The 22,686-nt window shown below is 40.8% G+C and overlaps 1 protein-coding gene across 3 annotated transcripts in view; it reads right to left on the reverse strand.

Annotated features, from left to right (window-relative positions):
- The window catches only part of pacrg (PARK2 co-regulated), a 475,481-nt gene that overhangs the window by 222,109 nt on the left and 230,686 nt on the right, over positions 1-22,686 (reverse strand). For all 3 annotated transcript variants that reach the window (XM_057859058.1, XM_057859060.1, XM_057859059.1), the window contains exon 3: positions 8,412-8,583. In XM_057859058.1, the coding sequence (XP_057715041.1) occupies positions 8,412-8,583 (172 nt within the window). The remainder of the gene's footprint in view (positions 1-8,411; positions 8,584-22,686) is intronic.

Raw genomic sequence — 22,686 nt, forward strand, 5'->3', positions numbered from 1 at the left:
CTATTGTGATAAAAAACAAAATTGCAATAACTGCATTAACCATCAAAGTGAAGTCTAACTGTAACTGTAGTCTTGAAACAAATTTGAATGAGGACAAACATTGCAATAAAATAATGCAAACTGGTTAAACTTGAGAGTAGCTGAGATCTGTCATGACAGAACATCACTTCAATGATATCTGGCGCCATCTAGCATTGTGAATGGGTATAATGTCTCGACCTCGAATATAAAACGACCCCCATTTTTTTTTAGTCTTATTTCAATGCAAAAACACCGTCTTATATTCGGGCCAATACGATACAAAGCCATCATAACACTGCCCCCATAGGCTTGTACAGTAGGCACTTGACATGATAGGTGCATCACTTTATCTACCTCTGTACTTACCCTGATACACTTTGTAACATGGTAAATCTGGACTCATCAAACCACATGACCTGCTTCAGAGTCCATTTTTTATGCTGCTTTGTAAATTGAAGCCTTTTGAAGTAGGATATCAGGCATTTTAGCCCCCAATGCTGATCTAAATGCTACAAGAAACTTAATCACAATGGCTGTTTTTCAAAAAAGACACATGAACAAAGACAAGATGTTCCACATAACACTAAACAAGAGGTGACAGTAGGGTAGAGATTGCTATTCTATCAAACAAATTATTAATTTCAAATAAGCCTTAAACGAGAGCTGGCTGATTAAAGGGTAATGCAACGTATCAACACAGTGAATAATTGAATAGTGCAATCATACATTAAAAATAGGGTGAAACTTTAAGAGGATTGAAAAACTGTCAGTCAGTCATTAAGAAATTATGGTATCTATTTTGTGCGCTAAGGCAATTTGTTGCAAGATTCATTTTGATAAGATCTAAGGCATTCTACTTTGTTTTTAAGTGTAGTACATTTGTTCTTAGATGGTTTAAATAGGTGACTTGTGGAAAAACAAACAACGATAAGGTGAATTGTACTTTTCTGTGGACCTCATATGGTTATGTAGAGCTCTGGTGTCAAACTCGAAGCTCGGGGCTAAATCCTGCCCTCCACATCATTTTGTATGGCCCGTGAAAATCGATCATGTTAACCAGCTTTATGTTCAGATAACCCGGGGGTACCCGCAGGTTATTAAAAGTATTAAAAAAGCATTGAATTTAGTTTTCCATTATTAAAGGTATTAAAAGTATTAAATTAGCTGTCGTAAGTCTGGAATTTTTTCACCGTGGTTTTAATTTTGAAGAACATCTCAGTGCAACCTAAATTATATCCGTGACGAAGTTTTTTTTTAATCCATAACGAAGATGACGCGTAGAATTTTTACGATGCACTGCACAACAAATCATAATGCACCTCGTGCGTGCGCGCTGTTAGCATCATTAGCATCAACATCACAACAGCAGGCAATCGCACTGTACTTTGTGCTAACGTAAGGAACTGCTCAGATGCCTTAGTTGTTATGTTCGACGAAAGCCTCAACAAGACAACCAAGTCCAAAAGGTTGGACCAGCATGTGAGGTATTGGATCGGCGACCAAGTCGCATCCAGATACTTTGGGTCGCAGTTTATGGGTCATGCGAAGGAAGTGGACCTGCTCAACATTTCAAAGTAAGTTGCGAATTTCTCCAATTAAAATGTGTTAGATGCAATAATGTACTTCTGCACGGTTTGCCTTTCGAATGAATGTGAATTTCGTAGTTTTAACTCGTAGTTTTAACTCAAGAGTTAGCCATGTTCAATGGGGTATTGGCAGGTGCACTAGCCTTAGCATGGATAAACCGGAGTCGTAGATCCACCATCACCCTCAGATACACAACACGGTTGATGCTATTATTGGAACGAGTGCGGGGTAACATTGATCTGAATAACATGGCATGGTGATAGGCACATTATAATGTAGGTGATAGTAAAACACCTCCTGGTATATTTAAATGTCTTTCTTGATTGAATAAGAGTATGGATTTTCTCTATCTGATTAAAAGAATGTCTTCAATAGCTAACAAAGGATTAACATGTGTTTTGTATACTTCTTGTAATGTGATTAAAAAAACAAAAAATTACCAAGGGAAATGGTCATGTGTAGCTTTTTTATTTTGTGGTAATTAATGGTAAACTACTGCCATTTAGTGGCTGTTTTTTAAACTTTCACTGCCAATTGCAAGATTTTCCCAAGCACTTTTCAGTTAAGGTGACCAACTTGACAATCACCAACCTACCACCTTGACTAGGTCCTCTTAAAAGGGAAACCTGTTGTATTGCAAATGTAATTTCTGAAGTTGCTTTACAAAAATAGTGTAAAATCCATTTGATCCTGGGGGGAAAAAAATCTGAAAGACCTTATATTTAAATGTGTTTTAATTTTATCTTCAGTAAATGTGTATTCTTTTGTCAAACACACTTAGTAATTGAGGTTAAATTTGATGTTCAGTGCTTTATTTTTTTATTATGATTCAATATTATCTAAATAATGGGTGCGAGAAAAGTATTAATTTTCAGTTCAAATGGCATTATAAAAGGTCTTAAAAGTCTTGAATTTAGATTTAGCAATCCTGGGGGACCCTGTCAGAGAATACAGTATATATTTTTCCCTACTTAAAAAATGAAGTACAGTATATAATAAGGGCGTAACGGCACATGTAATAGTATTGAACCGTTTCGGTACGTGGTGCTCGATTCGGAACGGATGCGTACCGAATGAGTTTCTGACATAATGTAAGCCTTACTTTTTGAGGCTGTGAGTCGATCGGGTTACAGTTTCTTTGTGTAGATTATATTTACTCCGTCTTCTCTATTATAATGAGGACCAACAGGGTACGACAGTATAACCCAGAAACGTCAACGGCGCGACAACGTGGCTGCCGCGAGAACACAGTGAAACGCGGGCGTTAGAGTCAATCAGCCATTGCACACCAGTCGCAGTGCAACCGCGTATTAGATGCATCCCAGAAGCGGCTCAACGCGACGCACGCGAAAAGAACGAGTTTATTATTTGACGCGAGACGCGCCCCTCCTGCGTCAATACTACTACTGGTAGCGAGGATCGGGCCGGAAGTCAGTCGTGTAAAAATACGGTGGATCCGGTCGATTTTCAAACTAATATGCAATCGTACCCTACCTTTTGAGTCCATCAGATCTCTTGAGTGGCAGATCGAGGCACAGTTGACTTGTCTTTGTTGATTTACTGCTGTCTTCTCTGCTATAATAATAACCAACACGGCCCCGTGTTCAATACAAAACCCTCCTACCACAACAAAACATGTAGGAACTAATATTCACATAGGAACTAAAGTTATACAACATAAATGAATACTACATCACATTTGTAAAATATAAACACATAATAAAATAAATAATAGCCCAATAAAATAAATTGAAATGAGCTAAAACACCTGTAATTAAATAGTAAGAATAATACACACATCCTGCTTACACAATTAAATTTATTAATTTCTGTGTGGCGCTTTAACTTGAGAAAATCCACCAATAAAGCTTTTGAAAACCGTTCATAAGAAAAAAAAAAATGTTTCATTGAGGCATTTCATTTGTAAAATACATGTTAAAATCTTTGTCATTGGGATTGCTTTTCTCTTTAGCACAGGACTTCTTTTTTCTTCTTTCTTTCAGAAAGAAAGCTGACCAATACACATGGTCTGAAAGGCAAATTGTTGTTGGATTATTTTTAAATACCCGCTACTTTTTGAGCAGAATTCTAGCTTTGTATAGGCTAATGTTCCTATTGTTGAAAGCACAAAAGTGTGTAATAAACAACTAGCACATTTATATTTTGCATTTTGTTTTCTTACTGAACCGAAAATGAACCGAACCGTGACCTCAAAACCGAGGTACGCACCAAACCGAGATTTTTGTGTACTGTTACACCCCTAGTATATAATAAAGTACATATATATTATTCATTTTAATTTAGAACATTTTTTAAAGAATATTTGCAGATTTTCCTGTTTTTATGTTCACAATACAACACTATATAAAAAGAAAACTTTTTTCTTTTAATTAAAAACATTAAACAACAAATAAAAGAGTATAATTCTTCCCACTTTTTTCCTTTCAAAAACATAAGTCGTTGAAAAAAATGAAAAATAAGACAATATTTGCTATAAAGAGGCTTTTATAAAAATTCCCAACATTTTAACAATTTTGAGGTCAACGATGTCTCAAAAACCATTCGTTGATGACCAAAATAGTTGAATTGTAGCCGCTAGAGGTGTGCAAAATTCCGATTCTTAGATTATTCGCGATTCGGCCGTGGAAGATTCGAGAACGATTCACAAACATCCAAATTCCGATTATTGAAATATGCCAAGTAAAGCGGAAGTACAACACACTCAGCGCGCCGCGCGGTCAATGAAGAACAGAGCGAGAGTAGCTAAACATCATGCTTCTCATTACCCGGCCCCTCGGGTAATGCCAATGCTCAACTCACGGCTCTAGCTCAACTCATGCCACGAGATAAAAAAACACAACAACATACCTGACTGCTGCCGAAAAGCTGCTACAAAGTACGTCATCCACATAAAGTAATGGTAGATATCATTTATATAGGACTAGATGGACCATTGATTCGGTAGCGTGAAGAGCACATCTACAAAAAGCTAGATGCGGGCGTTAGTAAACGGCCGCCATCTTAAAGCAGTACACTTCCCTGCAAGGCTGTTGTAGCGAACCTTCCAAGCAAACCTAATTAACTTTTTATCTAAAATACTCCTAAATCGGTAAAATATTGACGTGAATCTATCTTTAAAATAGTTTTAAAACTTTCACATGTCGAAAGTAGACAAAAGGAAAATTATGGAATAACGGGAGCAATTTTAACAACTTTAACGGTTGATTCACAACATTAAATTAATTGAATGTAGTTTAAAGCTGCTGTTACAGAATGGGGACTGGAGTTTTTTATTTACTGTTATTTTTGTATATTTGTTTACTGCTATATGTTAACTTGATACTGAAATAGTAGTTTGGTTTAGCCTGAGAGGATCTTTGAACAATTTTGGAACTAATGTACAAAACATTTAATTTAAAAAAAAAAAGGAGGGGGGGTGCATCAATAATCGTTTTATTATCGAATCGGAGCCTCTGAATCGTAATCGAATCGTTAGGTGCCCAAAGATTCCCAGCTCTAGTAGCAGCCAATGGAAACCTTTTTTATGGCCCACGAAAAAAGTCAGTTTGAACCCCTGATATAGAGGATTTGTTTGGGTCTACCAACAATTCTAATACAGAGAGGACTTTAAGTATAGGAACACCCTGCGAGTTTGCAAGTTCTCCCACTTGGAAATAATGGGCGGGTTTGAAATTTTCATGGTAAGTGCTTGTCCACTGTGAGAGAAGATCTTAAAAAAACGGAAATCACAGTGCATTATATTTTTTTAACAATTTATTTGTATTATACTGCTGCAAATGAGTATTTGAACACCTGTCTATTAGCTAGAATTGCTTCGCTTCAAAACCTGTTGGTCGCTTTTAAAAAGTCCACCTCCACTTATTTTCCTATATAAGTGGAGTGGGGGTGGACCTTTTGACCTGTTTGAGGCGGTTAGCTGCTTATAAACACCTGTCCACCCCATACACTCCAAAGAACTGTCCAAAGACACCAGAGACAGAATTATAGACCTCTAAAAGCTGGGAAGAGTAACGGGGTAATTGCCAAACAGCTTGGTGATATAAGATCCACCTTTGAAGCAATTATTAGAAAATGGAAGAAGCTAAACATGACTGACAATCTCCCTCGGACTAGGGCCCCATGCAAGAGCGACCTCGTAGGGTCTCAATGATCCTAATAATTGTGAGGAATCAGCCTAGAACTACATGACAGGAGTTGGTCAATGACCTGAAAGGAGCTCGGACCACCATTTCCATGGTTACTGTTGGTAATACACTAAGACGTCATGGTTTAAAATCATGCATGACACGGAAGGTTCCCCTCCTTAAACCAGCACATGTCCAGGCATAGACTTCAGAATGGTATTGACGGTTCAGATCGGTCATGCACTACACCTCGGCTTCAAGTAGGGGGCCGCTCACATAAAAAGGAGCTATTCACAAACACTGCATTGGCATCATAGTTTGCAATACTTACGTAGAATAAAAGCTAACTGCACGTTTTTTGTTGTTGTTGGGGTTTTTTTTGCGTTTAACCAAGAATCGAGACTGTTTTACATCCATATCAATAAATAATTAGGGGATTTAAGCATTTATTCACAATCATTTTCACAGGACAAGCTCTGTTTACACAAGGAAGCCGCTATCTACATTCACTAACAGACTAGCATTGTACGTCAACATATTTACGTAAAATAAATGCTAGCTACATGTTATTTTTTTGCGTTTAACCAAGAATCGAGACTAATTTACGTCCGTATCTATAAAGAATTTGGGGATTTAAGCATTTATTCACAAGAATTTTTACGGAAAACCTCTGTTTACATAAGGCGGCTGCTAGCTACGTTTACCAACAGACTAGCATTGTACCTCTACATATTTATGTAAAATAAATGCTAACTGCACATTTTTTGTGCCTTTAACCAAGAAACTAAACTGTTTTACATCCATATCTATAAAGAATTCAGGAATTTTATCATTTATTCACAAGAATTTTCAACGAAAATGTTTGTCTGTGATTCGACTCGCTCAGCTTTGACGGCCTTGCCAACAATCCAGGCCCCGCGCCCCGTGTCCCGTCAATATCATAATGAAGCCTATGGTCCAGGCCTGTTTTAAGTTTGACAATGACCATTTGGAGGATCCAGAGGAGTCATGCAAGGAAGTCATGTGGTTATATGAGATCAAAATGGAACTTTTTGGTCTTAATTCCACTAATAGTGTTTGGAAGAAGAATGACGAGTAACATCCCAAGAACACCAACCCTACTGTGAAGCATGGGGGTGGTAGCATAATGCTCTGAAAGTGTTTTTTTTTTTTTTTTTTGCACATGGAACTGGATGACTGCACTTTATAAAGGAGACGATGACCAGGGCCATGTATTGTGAGATTTTGGGGAATAACCTCCTTACCTCAGTTAGAGCATCGCAAATAGTCATGACTGGGTCTTCCAACGTGACAATGACACGAAGCAGACAGCCAGAATAACCAAGGAGTGGCTTCGTAAAAAGCATATCAAGGTTCGAGAGGGGCCTAGCCAGTCTCCAGACCTAAACCCAATAGAAAATGTTTGGAGGAAGCTCAAACTCGGTGTTTCTCAATGACAGTCCAGAAACCTGATTGATCTAGAGAAGATCTGTGTGGAGCAGTGGTGCAAAATCCCTACTGCAGTGTGTGCAAACCTGGTGAAAAGTTACAGGAAATGTTTGACATCTGTAATTGTGAACAAAGGCTACTGTACAAATAATTGTTAAAAAAAAATCATACACTGGTATTTCTGGGTATATATTTTTTTAGGGCTGTCAAACGATTAAAATTTTTAATCGAGTTAATTACAGCTTAAAAATTAATTAATCGTAATTAATCGCAATTAATCGCAATTCAAACCATCTATAAAATATGCCATATTTTTCTGTAAATTATTGTTGGAATGGAAAGATAAGACACAAGATGGATATATACATTCAACATACGGTACATAAGGACCGTATTTGTTTATTATAACAATAAATCAACAAGATGGCAATAACATTATTAACATTCTGTTAAAGCGATCTATGGATAGAAAGACTTGTAGTTCTTAAAAGAAAAATGTTAGTACAATTTATAGAAATTTTATATTAAAACCCCTCTTAATGGTTTCGTTTTAATGAAATTTGTAAAATTTTCATTCAAAAAATAAACTAGTAGCCCGCCATTGTTGATGTCAATAATTATACAATGCTCATGGGTGCTGAAGCCTATAAAATCAGTCGCACCCAAGCGCCAGCAGAGGGCGGCAAAACTCCATAAAACACAATTAACAAGTGAGCGTTTCACTGTACCGTCATTTAAATCTGTCTGAGCGGGTCATATGCGTTAAATGCATCAAATATTTTAACGTGATTAATTAAAAAAATTAATTAACGCCCGTTAACGCGATAATTTTGACAGCCCTAATCATTTTAGATTGTCTCTCACAGTGGACAAGCACCTACGATGAAAAGTTTAAACCCGCCCATCATTTCCAAGTGGGAGAACTTCACAGGGTGTTCAAATAATGTACTTGTTTTCCACACTGTAAGTGGGCAGAAGGGTCAGAAGTAGTCAAAAACATGGTTTCAGTGGTGATCAAGTGATTTAGTCTGTTCAGGTATGAGCACAAGAAAGCGGCAAAATCAAGAAAAATGATTGCACTTAACTCATTGTTTGCCACTTACAGCAACATTTCAATCCATTTGAACTGGAAGGATAAGCAGTGATTGATCACTGCCAAACCCCATACACAATAAATAAATTTATTACAGTAAAGCACCCACAACTCACTTTTGATGGGAATGATGAGCTGCGGGATGACAGGCTGAATCTTAGGTCCGCCATGCTCCAGCAAGTCATGGATGCCCTGACGAGCAAAGAACTCGTACGGGTGGGCCGTCTCACATAAACCGTCAAAGAGCAGAGGCAGGTAGTGGTGGTAGTCCAGCTTCTCGATTTCCACCTGTGGGAGAGCATTATAGGTAAAGGAATACGTGGCTGATCTGAAGACAATTTGTAGGCGCGAAACATCTGATGTCCAAATTTGGTCAAATTTTGCTTTCATAAATTGTTACTATTCAGGCATGAAAATCTCTCACCTTTCGGCGAAATTCGCCATTTTGAAGTCAAAAAGGGTGACCCACGTGAATCGTGTAGATCCGAGGAGAAACTTTTTAAGGGGGGGGGGGGGGGGGGGTCGGTAGTAGGCATGTGCCGGTATCCGGTGTCAAGGTTTACCATCGTATGAAAAAGTCGCGGTTTCAAAACCACTAAAATTATCTGTCACACCGTACATCATTCGCTATTATTTTTCATGTGTCAAAAATGCAGCCAAAAGTGGCGCGGCAGCGCTCACCCCTTCCCCTGTTTGTTGCTTTGTGTGTCAGTGCCAGCGAACCCAAAAACAAAAACCAAAGCGTACATTTCTTCAATTTATTGACCTCTCAAATTGTGGTAACTGAAATATACAAAATGAATACATTTAAAACAATAGTATTTTTCCATGTGTGAGTAGCTTCAACTGATTAGCACCATGAAAAAGTTCACCAAAAACAAAACACATTTCCTTTCAAATTCAAAATACAAACTAATTAAAAACTTACAAAGACGAATGTTAGCCTCGGCTTAGCTGGAAGAGCAACTTCGTCGAGGTTTTAAGTCTCACAACTGCTAAGTGAGAAACAAGCTTGAAGTGGAAAAAAGGATAGCGTCAAAGATCGCTAATTGCGACAGATGATCTTGCCCTAAGCACAAATTCACGTTCGCTGGACGAGCGGAGGTCTCACTCCCAATATTTTTTTCAGATGAATGCATTTGCCAGGATATTGGATTTGGTGAGTAGCGGTTTCAATCCTTTTCATATTTTGCTGTATAACAAAGTTACTGCCGTTTGTTGCAACTTGTGTCGAACACTGCCAGAGCTAGCCAAACCTCCAGTGAAAAAATAGCTCCCATTAAGTTAGCATCAAGCTTGTGTATTTAACGGTAATATAAAAGAAGAAACGCAAGCTTCTTTCTAATATCGCTGTACACAATGCTCAGCGCAGTTGCGCAAGCATTCGCACGCATGCGCACATCAGTTAAAAGCGGTAAATACTCACTATTTTTGTTTTTACTGAGTTTTTTATGACCTTTTCATTCCCTCAAAAATACTTTTTGCATGTATTAGCCTCCCATACTTTTAACAATTGTGTTTTTTTGTGGTAGCTTTAAAGCAGTTGACCACATTAGTCACGTAGCGTATTTAAACCGTCTTTATTTGATATAACTAGATTTAAGTCTTTATTAAGGCATTTTTTAGTACGTTCTGCCTGTATGCAGCTAAACAAAACAAGTTGAGAGCACACGGTAGTACTTTGGGTGTCAAATTTGCCTCATATACAGTAGGGCGCTTCGCAGATGTAGACATTTTGGCAAAACGCCGGAACATATGTCCTCCACACCGTTCTCACCTTTTTAACCCCTGACCCATTTTCATGCCTGACTATTGGTCAGCCCAAACTCCCAACATGGCAATAGAAAATTGATAAAAATCTCTGACAATGCAATGTGACTGGCGCCTCCTAAAAATGTAGCTTTCAGATGGTTACAAAAGGGAAAGATTATACTGTTAGCGTTAACCATTTAATATGATCCACTGCTGGTTGTAGGCCAAGCATCATTGAAGATGCTCACGCAGACATATGCGCGACATATGCACACACTCGGGTTGGGGCCAGCTGTTTTGGATCACCACACAGAGACATGTGGCCTTGTGTAAGCTGACTGACTAACACCTGTTTGCAACATTTTACAAGGCCGACAAAAAGACAGAATAGCACAGAAAAAGCAGTAATTAATGACGCAAAGAAAGTCTAGGTTGATTGTAACAAAGAAGACCAGCACAAAAATCAAAATATCAAATAATCCATATTCTAACAATACTGTATAAGCAAACGATGTAATTTCGTTATGACATTACACTGGCCAGAATGAGAAAAAAAATCCTATTTAAATGTTAGGAGCAGGGGTCGCGTTAACCGAATATTTTCCGTCGTTGACCGGTTTTATAAAACGGTGACGGAAAAAACTGAAGTCCGTCCGTCATTTTGACAGGTTGTAATTCACACCCCAGACCACAGGGTGGCGAGTGAGCATATTAATTAGCTATTGTCTCTCTTAATGCATGACGTCGTTGGCTATCCTGTCAGAATATTGTAGCGTCACCGGGGTCTGGCGGCGGCACCGTGATTGACACATCAACGCAAGGTTCTTATTGGTGCACCCGGTGTACCAGCGTGTCATCCAGTTGGTGGACTAGATTGCCGCCTGTGTATAGACCCCAATCACATGACGTCAAAACTCCGCCCCCCTGACTGGAGTCGCCGTATTATCTGTCAGCTCGTCGTGTTTACACATTACCGCTACGTACATGCCTCCTATTACGGCGTGTTTTTCTGCTCGTTAACATTAATAATCAAAATGGTGAAGACGTGTGTGGCAGTTGGTTGCAGTAACCGAGAAGATAGACGGAGAGACTTGAAGTTCTACCGTACTCTGAGAGACCCGAAGTGGAGAGCGAGATGGACTGCTGTAATTCGACAAGAAATCTGGGCACCAAACGATCACCACAGACTATGTAGTAGTCATTTTATATTTGGTAAGATGCATTTAATATATATATTTAGAAGATTTTGGGCTGACAACCACAATTAAGATCATTGTGTGACGTTGGTGATTGGGGTCTATATAGTTGCCTCTTTTTCTTTGGGGGTGGAGTTGTTGTTTTGTTGGTGTTGTTGGCGGTAAGCAGAGTAAAAAGAGGGAGAAAAATACCACGACTTCCGTGTCTAATTTTTCGCCGCCAAGCAAGCGTTACAATATTAATTAAAAATGAATGAAAACTAAATACTATTGAATATGTCATCATTATCATTTTAAAAATTTAAGTGACGGGTAAAAATAGATTATGACCGGATTTTTATGACCCTGTCAGTCAAAATGACAGACAACGAAAATGTCTAGCGCAACCTCTGGTTAGGAGTGAGAAAAAAGATCTAAATAATGACAAGTGCTGCACTTAATCTTGTTGATTTACATTTTAGTGTACGATTGGCTCAAATAATGCACACAGATGTAAATAGATTGGTATGAAAAAGTATCTGAACCTTTTGGAATAGCACAGATGAAAATACAGTGTCTGCTTTAACTAAAACCACCCAAACATATTAAGGTTTTCATATTTTAATGAGGACAGCATGAAAACAATGACAGAAAGGGGAAAATAAGTAAGTTAACCCTCTGCCTAAGGGAACTTAAAGAGCAATTGAAACCATTTTTTACTAAACATTGAAACCAATTTTTACTAAACATTTTGAGTCAGGTGTGTGCCAAATCACTGATGAGTGTAAAGCTGCCCTGCCCACTCTAAAACACACAACGGGTAAGAATTGTCTTGATGAGAAGCATTGTCTGACGTGAATCATGGCTCGGTCAAAAGAGCTGTCTGGAGACCTGCGATCAAGGATTGTTGATTTGTACAAAGCTGGGAGAGGATACAAACCCATCTCTAAAAGTCTGGATGTTTATCAATCGACAGTCAGGGAAGTTGCCTACAAATGAAGAGAGTTTGGCACTGTTGCTCCTCTCGCAAGGAGTGGCCGTCCACCAAAGATGGCGCCAAGAGTTAAGCTCAGAATACTCAGAGATGTAAAAAAGAGCCCTAGCGTGTCTGCTAAAGACTTACAGAAATCACTGGCACAGTCCAATATCTCTGTGCACACATCAACTATATGTAAAACAATGGCCAAGAATGGTGTTCATGAGAGTACTCCACTGCAGTCTAAAAAAACAAAAACAAAACATTGTTGCTCGTTTAATGTTTGCAAAAAGGTACTTGGACACTCCATGGAAGTTTTGGCAAATATTTTGTGGACTGATGAAACCAAAGTTCAATTGTTTGGGAGTAACACACAACGTCATGTGTGGAGGAAAAAAGGAACAGCTCACCAACATCAACATCTCATCCCAACCGAGAAGCACGGTGGAGGGAGCATCATAATTTGGGGCTGTTTTACTATCTCAGGGCCTGGACAACTTACAATTGTGACTAAATATTGCCATCTAGTGTATTTGTTGAGCTTTCAGTAAATGATACTGTAGCGACTTAACTGTTCTGCCCAAATGCATGATGGGAAGTGATGCAACCATGACTGTGTGTGGTGGCTGCAAATGCTATATCTTCTCTGCGTTGGGTACACTACAGGGTGTTTAGATCAACTCCTGTCATTCTTCTCCCGTCGCTTCCGACAATGTTTATAGTTGCTGTGGGAGAGATGACGAAGCTTTTGCCAATTAAAAGCACGGCCCCAATGAATGCTTGTATCTACTCCACTTACTTGACACTGCCTCTTATCTCTGTATATAAGTAAAAACGGCGCCATTGTAGGCTGTTTGCGGCAATGCGTGAATGAGTCGTACCGCGTTAATTGCGATAAATATTTTCACGTGATTAATTTTTAAAAATTAATTACCGCCCGTTAATGCGACAAATTTGACAGGCCTTCATTTAACAAAACAAACTACTGTAATTTCTGGACTATAAGGCGCACCTGACTATAAGCCGCCAGGCACCAAATTTGACATGAAAACGGCATTTGTTCATAGATAAGCCACACTGGACTATACGCCGCAGTTGTCCTCATTGCATTGTGGGATATTTACACCAAACGATATTAACTGGTAACACTTCATTTGACAATGGCACCATAAGATGGTCATGAGACCAAATGAACCACCATTAAGCTTTGAACCAATTGGCTACAAAGCCTTATTGTCACTAAAAGCTTCATTTGGCCATCACTGCTTCCTTGGGGTAGACAGTCAACCTCTGCTGCCACCTGCTCTCAACACTGTTGTCATCCAACATTCCTCCTAGCATGCATGGCGGCGCTACGGATGTAAATAACGGTCATGTTCTGTGCTAATTATTTCTTCAATTACTGTTCCAGTTGTTTCATTAATTGCTAGTTATGGTATTTGGTAACATTTTCTTAGATAGTGGTGTCATAATACTGTCATAATACTGTCGGTTAGTGTCATCCAGCAAATTATCTCACTTTTGAATAGACGTAAAAGATCTGAGCTGGACATAAATGGATTTGGTTACATAATATGCCACATGACACATATTGACATCTGTCATAAGCATTCAGTAATGCCCCTGATAGTGTCATGTCATAATTATGATATTCTTATGACAGTCTTATGATGCCGCTGTCAAATAAAGTGTTACCTATTAACCCAAATAAATCAACAAATAAGACACACTGGACTATAAGCCGCAGGATTCAAAATGAGGGAAAAAAGTAGCGGCTTATAGTCTGAAAATTAGGGTAAATGCATTCATTTGGGATGAAATGCATCACTGATGCTACAACAATCTAACAATATACTTGCAAGCGGGGTGGCCAGTAGGGTGGCCAACCAATTTATAGGGGTGGCCGTGGCCACCCCTGGCCACCTCCTGGTGGCGCCACTGGCTCCACACTGCATATCAAATGATGTGGCTTTATTTTGTTACTAATACATCACCTACTTATTGTCGGGAAAGATATTTAAGATAATGTGGTTTTGAATTGTTGCATATAAATGATCAGTTCAAAACGACACATAGTAAGAGTTGTGGTTAAAGACAAGCGGTAACAGCTGCACCAAAGCCCTCTAATGCGGCATGAGGAAATAACCCGAAATGTTAAATGTGTCAGTTGGCCGTACAGTGGCTCGTGTTACCGAGTGTGTATTTTTAACACGGCGTCAGCTGTGGCGCAGCGTTCCAGCGGCACGATTGTCGGGCGCATGGGTTAGAGGTGGAAGGGCGGATGCTGTTTTTCATGTGATGAAAGGCAATCCCTCTGCTGCAAAAGCAAATAGCCCCTCTTGAAGACCCAGAGGACAGCTGAAGCAGCCACGAGGAAATACACGCACACACACGTAGCCTGCAGGGTCACACTGCTCTGTGCTCAAATGTCACCCAAGCAATGACGCTTTCAAGTCACCGGGACTTCAAAAGCATGGCTCAACACTCCCACCCCTCTCTCTCTCCACCATGAGGGTAAACACAAGAGATGACAGAAGAAGGAAGAATAGAGAGATGGCAAGATGGCGACACTGGCTGATTGCTTTGAGGCAATTTGCCAGCCAACCTTGACCTTTTCTTGCGCCTGGTCAAGATTGTCATTTGGAGTCGGAACAAAAACAAAAGCAAACATGAGTCTACGTAGATGATAAAGAAGACGGAACAAAGGCTGCAGTGCCACATTTCACGCTAGGCGATGAATGATATTTAGGACTACAAACTAAAGATGTCCGATCACGTCATTTTCAAAGTATCGGAATCGGCAAAAAAATATCGGACATGCCTTTTTTTAATATATATATATTTCTTATTTAAATCATTTTCTAATTGTATTTAACGTTACAGACAAAATGTCTTACACTCATCCAGAGTAGTTTTGGCTTAAAGTAGGGCTATCAAATTTATTGCGTTAACGACGGTAATTAATTTTTTTTAATTAATCACATTAAGTAATTAAGACATGCGCTGCACGACCCACTCACACATTGTCGCGTTCAATCTATTAAGACGCCGTTTTACCTATAGATAGCGCTAAAAGGCAGCGTATAATGAGTAGAGAGAATTTTGACAGCCTTTGGAGCCATTTATATGTGGCTAAAGCCTTACAATACCACTCTCAGCAATTAAAAACAACGTAGGAGGCAATGTGGGGAAGAAAGGCAGTAGTTGATCATTTTCTTAACACCCTACGTTCTTTCCCAACGCAGAGAAGATATATCAATTGGTGCCCCTACGCACAGTCATGGTTGCACTTCCCATCATGCATTTGGGCAGAAGTTAAATGGCTGCAGTATCATTTACTGAAAGCTCAACAAATACACTCGAAGGCAATATTTAGTCACAATATACAAAGTCACATTTATCCTTTAAGAATTACAAGTCTTTCTATCCGTGGATCCCTCTCACAGAAAGAATGTTAATAATGTAAATGCCATCTTGAGGATTTATTGTCATAATAAACAAATACAGTACTTATGTACTGTATGTTGAATGTATATATTCATCCGAGTTTTTTTTCTCAATGTATTGCCAATATGTATATGATCGGGAAAAATTATCGGGAATGATTGGAATTGAATCGGGAGCAAAAAAAAGCAATCGGATCGGGAAATATCGGGATCGGCAGATACTCAAACTAAAACGATCGGGATCGGATCGGGAGCAAAAAAACATGATCGGAACAACCCTAGATAGTAGCCTTTGTTACTGTGGTCGCAGCTCTCTGTAGCTTATTCACTAGGTCCCCCAGTGTGGTTCTGGTATTTTTGCTCACCATTCTTGTTATCATTTTGATGCCACGGGGTGAGATCTTGCATTGAGCCCCAGATCGAGGGAGATTATCATTGGTCTTGTATGTCTTCCATTTTCTAATAATTGCTCCCACAGTTGATTTCTTTACACCAAGCATTTTACCTATTGCAGATTGTCTTTTATACCGATAATGAGTTAAAACAGGTGCCATTAATACAGGTAACGAGTGGAGCCTCGTTAGACCTCGTTAGAAGAAGTTAGACCTCTTTGATAGCCAGAAATCTTGCTTGTTTGTAGGTGACCAAATACTTATTTTCCACTCAAATTTGGGAATAAATTCTTTAAAAATCAAACAATGTGATTTTCTGTTTTTTTTTCCACATTCTGTCTCTCATGGTTGAGGTTTATCCATGTTGACAATTACAGATCTCTCTAATCTTTTCATGTAGGAGAACTTGCACATTTGGTGGTTGATTAAATACTTATTTGCCCCACTGTAACTGTAGAAACATTCGACACACGTCTGCATTCGCATGTCAATTTTTTGTTTTTAAGCATCTCCTCCACTGTCAGAGGTCTAAGAAATACGCGATTTGATACCTAAATATTTAGAGCAACCAGCTTTTACATGAAAATCATTTATTCACGAGGTGTTGACTTTCCCTTTAACAATTTTGAAGGTGAGGATGTGTGTCTTGTTACTCTTCAAGAAATTGTAGCTAGCTTCTATGGCACAGCAGCAGCAAGCTGTTCATTTAACACTCACAGCACATTAGAAGGCCTCACACTTTTAAGTCTCGGCTAGCATGTTGCCACGCTGTGGGAATAATTGCTCGGGCGCCTTCTGAAGATGCATGAGGAGCGAGCAATGCTCTTCATCAAAATCACATAAACAATCCACTTAGGGAGCGTGCGCACGTTGGAACTGGTTCGCGGACGCTCGGCAAACACCTTCACACTCTTAATCAGCGGTGCTTGACGGCAGCGTCTTGTATCCGCTATCGATCGCTCGCCCTGGGTTTGTTTGTCTTCAGACGCCAGTGTGAATCCCCACTCAGAGTCCAGGGGAGTCAATGGTGGAGCTGTAAAGGCAGGTAGCAGCAATTAGCCCTCGGACTCACACAAAACTGCAAGTACGCAGTGGTCAGTTGGAAAGGATGTAAAGCAAGGGACGGAGGCTTTTGGCAGCCAGCGGAGAGCAGCAGGATGCCACTTTAAATACACAACGGCTGGACGTGATTGTGTACAGAGGCGTGTGTGAAGGCGCGTGGGCGGGTGAAAATGCATCGCTTCGTCGCATACCCGTCCGTCTATGTGTGTGTGTGTGTGTGTGTGTGTGACCATGCGATAAGCTGCAGGGCTGCTTTGCCAGGGTGGGCGTGAGTCACGTCTGTTAGCGAAGCAGGCTATATGGTCGTATTGAAAATGAAAAGAAAACATGAAAAATTACATTTGCATGTTTGCATGGGTGAGCGGTAGTTCTAGTGTTAGAGCTAAATAATGTATAAAGTGGAAACTTCAAATGTGGAACCAACTCCCTCTAATAATGCTGGCTGACAAAAAAGGAGGAATTGATGTCCCTGTGTTAATTGTTTAAACGCTCATATACCATAAACTATGATCTCCAAACAATTTACTTAGTCAGCTATTCCACTGAAACTAGACATTTGGGTGCAAAATTGAAGAATTGGATAATTATGAAGTATCTTTCAAAAACATAATTACACAATATACAGGTAGTCCCCGGTTTACGAAGTTCCGTTCCTGCACTGGCGATGTAACTCGGATTAACGCGCAAGTTGGAATCAACCTCAAAACACCCTCTAAATAAAAAAATCTGTCCAAAAACATGTATTATACACCATTGTACGGTCCTTGCCAAGACGTTGGAGCTAAGTCCTAGCTAGACAGTGAGCTAAGCTCCGAAACGATGTCAGACGTCTGTGTAGTCTGTGTAGACGTGTGTAGACTTTATTCAGCTACTCATGACGTCAACAAATGCAGAATGAAACTAAAATAAAATGAAATTATATCAGTCATATTCAATAACAGCAATCCAAATTTGTTTTTCCAAGTAGCTGTTGATACAGCAATAACAAATGATTAGCATGTATCAATTAGCATCCGCACATCATCAAAAACATTCACATACACTCAAGGTGACGGGACTTGATACAGCCCTCGTCTTTTCTTAGTTTTTTTTCTTCGGGTTAATCATATCACAAAGCCATCTTGTAACTGTCAATGATACCGATGATGAACACAATAAATAAATAAATAAATCGATAGATAAATGTTGCGAATCGACTTAAAAAAAAAAAAAAAAAACAGTAAAAAGTACAAAAGGGGTTGTATACAGCCGTCACCACTGGATGCTTCACAAGCAACAAATGTGCGCGCAGGCTATCGCCTCGGTCACTCGGCTGCTCTGCATGTGCGTGTGTAGGGTGGGCATGTCTGGTATGCATCCGCTTCCCGTTCTACGCTTCCTGCGCCACAATAAAAGCATGCGTCACAAAACTAAAGTCAACATAAAATAAATAAATAAATAAACAACAAGACGCAGGCGTCGTAAAGTCAAAATCGCATAAGTCGGGTCCGTCTTAACCCGGGGACTACCTGTATTGGAAACTGAACGTCGTATTACAATATACGTATTGTGTCACTTCATATTGCAATATACCGATATACCAGTAATATTGCGCAACTATACTGGAACGTGTCAGACTCAGGCTTAAAATTGCGCCCCCAGGGGAGCTGGAAGTCACTCACAGCAGTGGGTGCTGAGGTTCTTTTTTAGTTTTTCCCATCCAAAAAAATCTGTTTCGGTCCAAATTTGTCATGTTTTCGCATTTTCTCCATACAAGGCGTGCACAATGGCAGTACTCACACATGCTGGATTGTTTAGTTACTGTTACTAGGCTACTACAAAAACTGCGTTCTATTTCCCCTACTATGTACAGTGTAGGCATGTGCCGGTATGAGATTTTGACGGTACGATAACCGTGAGCAAAAATACCGTGGTTTCACGGTATCACGGTATTGCAATTATAGCTTCAAAATTTTGAGATGTATGGGTTTTTTAAAAAAAGAAAAAGAAAAAAAAAAAACTTTTTTCCATTGAACAGGTTTTTTTTTTTCCAGAACATATTTGCAAATTGGAACATGAATATAATGTGAAAATAAATTAATGTGAAAATAAATAAATTAACAAAAAATAACAAATATTTTATATAAAATTAAAATAAATAGAACCTAGACTATATCCACAGCCACAGCTCAAGTTGCTCAATATTAGAGCAAGAACAAAATAATTGCTATAAAAAAGTAAAAATACTTCTAAATAAAATTAAAAATATATACTGTATGACTTTTTTTGAGGGGGAGAAGGTGAAGTTTCGCCATTTTCAGCCACTGTGTCAACTTTCTTCTACATGATGTCATGCCTTTGTGTTAAAAAGAACAAAGAATTCATAAGTTAATAAGTTAGTTAAAAATGTATAAGTTAGTTAAAATGTAAATATTGTTGAGGAAAGGTTTCATCTAAAACAAAAAGTGAGGAGTGAGACCTCCTTTCGCAATTAGCGATCTTTGAGGCAATCCTTTTTTAAATTTTTTCTCCCCCCTTCATTCAAGCATGTTTCTCACTCAGCGGCTGTGAGACATAAAACGTTGACGAAGCTTCTCTCCCACCTTAGCCTAGGCTAACATTCGTCTTTGTAAGTTTTAATTAGTTTGTATATTGAATTTGAAAGGAAAATGTATGTTTTGTTTTTGGCGACCTTTTTCATGGTGCTACTGCTATCCTGTTGAACCTACTCACATGTGGAAAAATACAATTGTATAACGTTTTAAATGTATTCATTTGTATATTTCACCACGATTTGAGAGCTCAATAAATTGAAGAAAAGTACGCATTGTGTTTGGAGGGTTTGTTTTTGGGTTTGCTGGCTGTTTAGCAGAATAGAGTCACTAACACTCACGGCAACAAACGGGACGGGTGAGCGCTGCCGCACCATGCCACTTCGGCTGCATTTTGGCACATGAAAAATAGCGAATACCGTACTAAGGTATGACGGAAAATTTTAGTGGTTTTGAAACCGCGACGTTTTCACACCACGGTAAACCGTGAAACCAGTAACCGGCACATGTCTAGTACAGTGTATCACAAAAGTGAGTACGCCCCTTGCATTTTTGCAGATATTTAAGTATATCTTTTCATGGGTCAACAGTGACAAAATGACACAATGAAAAGTAGTCTGCGTGCAGCTTATATAATAGAGTTTTATTTATTTTCCCCTCAAAATAACTCAAAATATAGCCATTAACATCCAAACCCCTGGCAAAAAAAGTGAGTACACCGCATGGGAACTACGTACATCCCTAAATGTCCAAATTGAGTACTGCTTGTCATTTTCCCACCAAAATGTCATGTGACTCGTTACAGGAGTGCTGTCTGTTGTGGTTCTGATTGAGCAGGGGACCCAAGCGCAGAGATGACAGGCAAAACTGGCAGTGACAACACTTTATTGGCAGGTTTGGCAGAAGGTGTTGAAATAGTCAGGTGAGTCTTTGCGATAGATGAGCAGACGGGCAAGCAGGTGTTCAGGCAGGCAAGTATCACAGGATCTAGGGAATAAAAGAAAAATTAGCTTAATAGTATTTTTCAGGTCTTTTGACTGAGGCTTGAGTCACCAACTCTTTGAGCTGAGTTGTTGATCTGGCGATGAGGTGAGGCCAGGCACTGGTTTAAGTAGGCTGTTAACGACGATCACCTGCACCTGGTCCCAGGCTCACCCATCTGTCCAAACCTGCAATCAAGACACGCACCCACACACACACACACACACACACACAAGGAGGAGCAGGGCTCAGGAGGCAGGATTCCTAACAGTACCCCCCCTCCTACGGGCGCCACCCGGCGCACGAGAGAGGCGACCAGGGTGCTGACGATGAAAGTCACGGATAAGCGACCGGCATAGCACATGGCGGGCAGGGACCCAGCTGCGCTCCTCAGGCCCGTATCCCTCCCAGTCCACTAAATACTGGAGACCCCGACCCCGCCGACGTACGTCCAGCAGCTTCCGGACGGAGAAGGCAGGATGCCCATCGATGAGCTGAGGAGGAGGAGGGGCCGGCACTGGAGCGGACAACGGACTGGATGAGACTGGCTTTACCTGAGACACATGGAATGTGGGGTGGACTCTGAGGGATGCAGGGAGCTTGAGGCGAACAGCGCATGGGTTTATCACTGCCGCGACCTCGTAGGGGCCCACGAATCGTGGTGATAGTTTTTTGGACTCTACTTTGAGTGGGAGGTTACGGGTGCTGAGCCAGACCCTCTGCCCGACGGTGTAAGATGGCGCTGGTATGCGTCGGCGATCAGCTTGCGTTTTGGAAGTTGAGGCCGCACGGAGCAGGGCATCGCGAGCAGTCTTCCAGACCCTGGCACACTTGCGCATGTGGGTTTGCACCGATGGAACAGTGCATTCACTTTCCTGCGATGGAAACAAGGGGGGTTGGTATCCCACGGAGCATTGGAAGGGGGACATACCTGAGGAAGCGCTCGGTAATGTGTTATGCGCATACTCGACCCAGGCGAGATGTGAACACCAGGAAGATGGGTGTGAGCTGGACATACAGCGCAGGGCAGACTCCAGTTGTTGGTTGGCTCTCTCTGCTTGCCCGTTAGTCTGTGGATGGTATCCGGAGGACAGACTAACTTTGATGCCCAGGGCCGTACAGAAAGCCTTCCAAACCTGGGAGATGAACTGGGGGCCACGGTCAGAAACGATGTCGACAGGGATTCCATGTAGACGGATGACATGGTGTACCAACAGATCTGCTGTTTCTTTAGCTGATGGAAGCTTGGGTAGTGCTATGAAATGAGCAGTCTTTGAGAACCGGTCAATGACAGTGAGCACGACTGTGTTGCCCTTGGAAGGCGGGAGACCAGTGACAAAGTCCAGGGCTATGTGCGACCATGGGCGTCCAGGAACAGGGAGTGGCTGGAGAAGGCCGGAACTTGGCTTGGAGGAGGTTTTATTTCGTGCGCAAACTGTGCAGGCCGCCACGAAGGCTCTTGTGTCTCCTTCCATGGAGGGCCACCAAAACCGCCGCTTAATAAAGGCTAGGGTTCTGCGCATGCCAGGGTGACATGTCAGGGGTGTGGAGTGCCCCCACTCTAGCACCTGGGCTCGGACCAAGTCGGGCACAAACAAACGGTTCCTGGGGCCACCTCCGGGGTCTGCCTGTTTTGCTTGGGCCCGCTTCACCACGGATTCTATTTCCCAATTGAGCGAAGCGACAAAACAGGTAGAGGGCAGAATGGGTTTCGGGTCAGGTATGTTGCAGTCGGGCGAAAACTGGCGGGACAGGGCATCAGGCTTGACGTTCTGCGACCCTGGACGATAGGACAAGGTGAAGGAGAATCTGTCAAAGAAAAGAGCCCACCTGGCTTGCCTGGAGTTCAACCTCTTTGCTGACCGGATGTATTCAAGGTTTCGATGGTCAGTCCATACGATAAAAGGGTGCTCAGCCCCTTCCAGGTGGTGGCGCCATTCGTCCAGGGCCAGTTTCACTGCCAGGAGCTCCTTGTCGCCGATACTGTAGTTGCGCTCTGCTGCAGTAAGCTTTCGGGAGAAGAAAGCACAGGGGTGTACCTTGTCGTCCCGTGAGCGCTGTGAAAGCACTGCGCCC

The sequence above is a fragment of the Corythoichthys intestinalis genome, chromosome 15, assembly GCF_030265065.1.
Source record: "Corythoichthys intestinalis isolate RoL2023-P3 chromosome 15, ASM3026506v1, whole genome shotgun sequence".
In the NCBI taxonomy this organism is placed as follows: Eukaryota; Metazoa; Chordata; class Actinopteri; order Syngnathiformes; family Syngnathidae; genus Corythoichthys; species Corythoichthys intestinalis.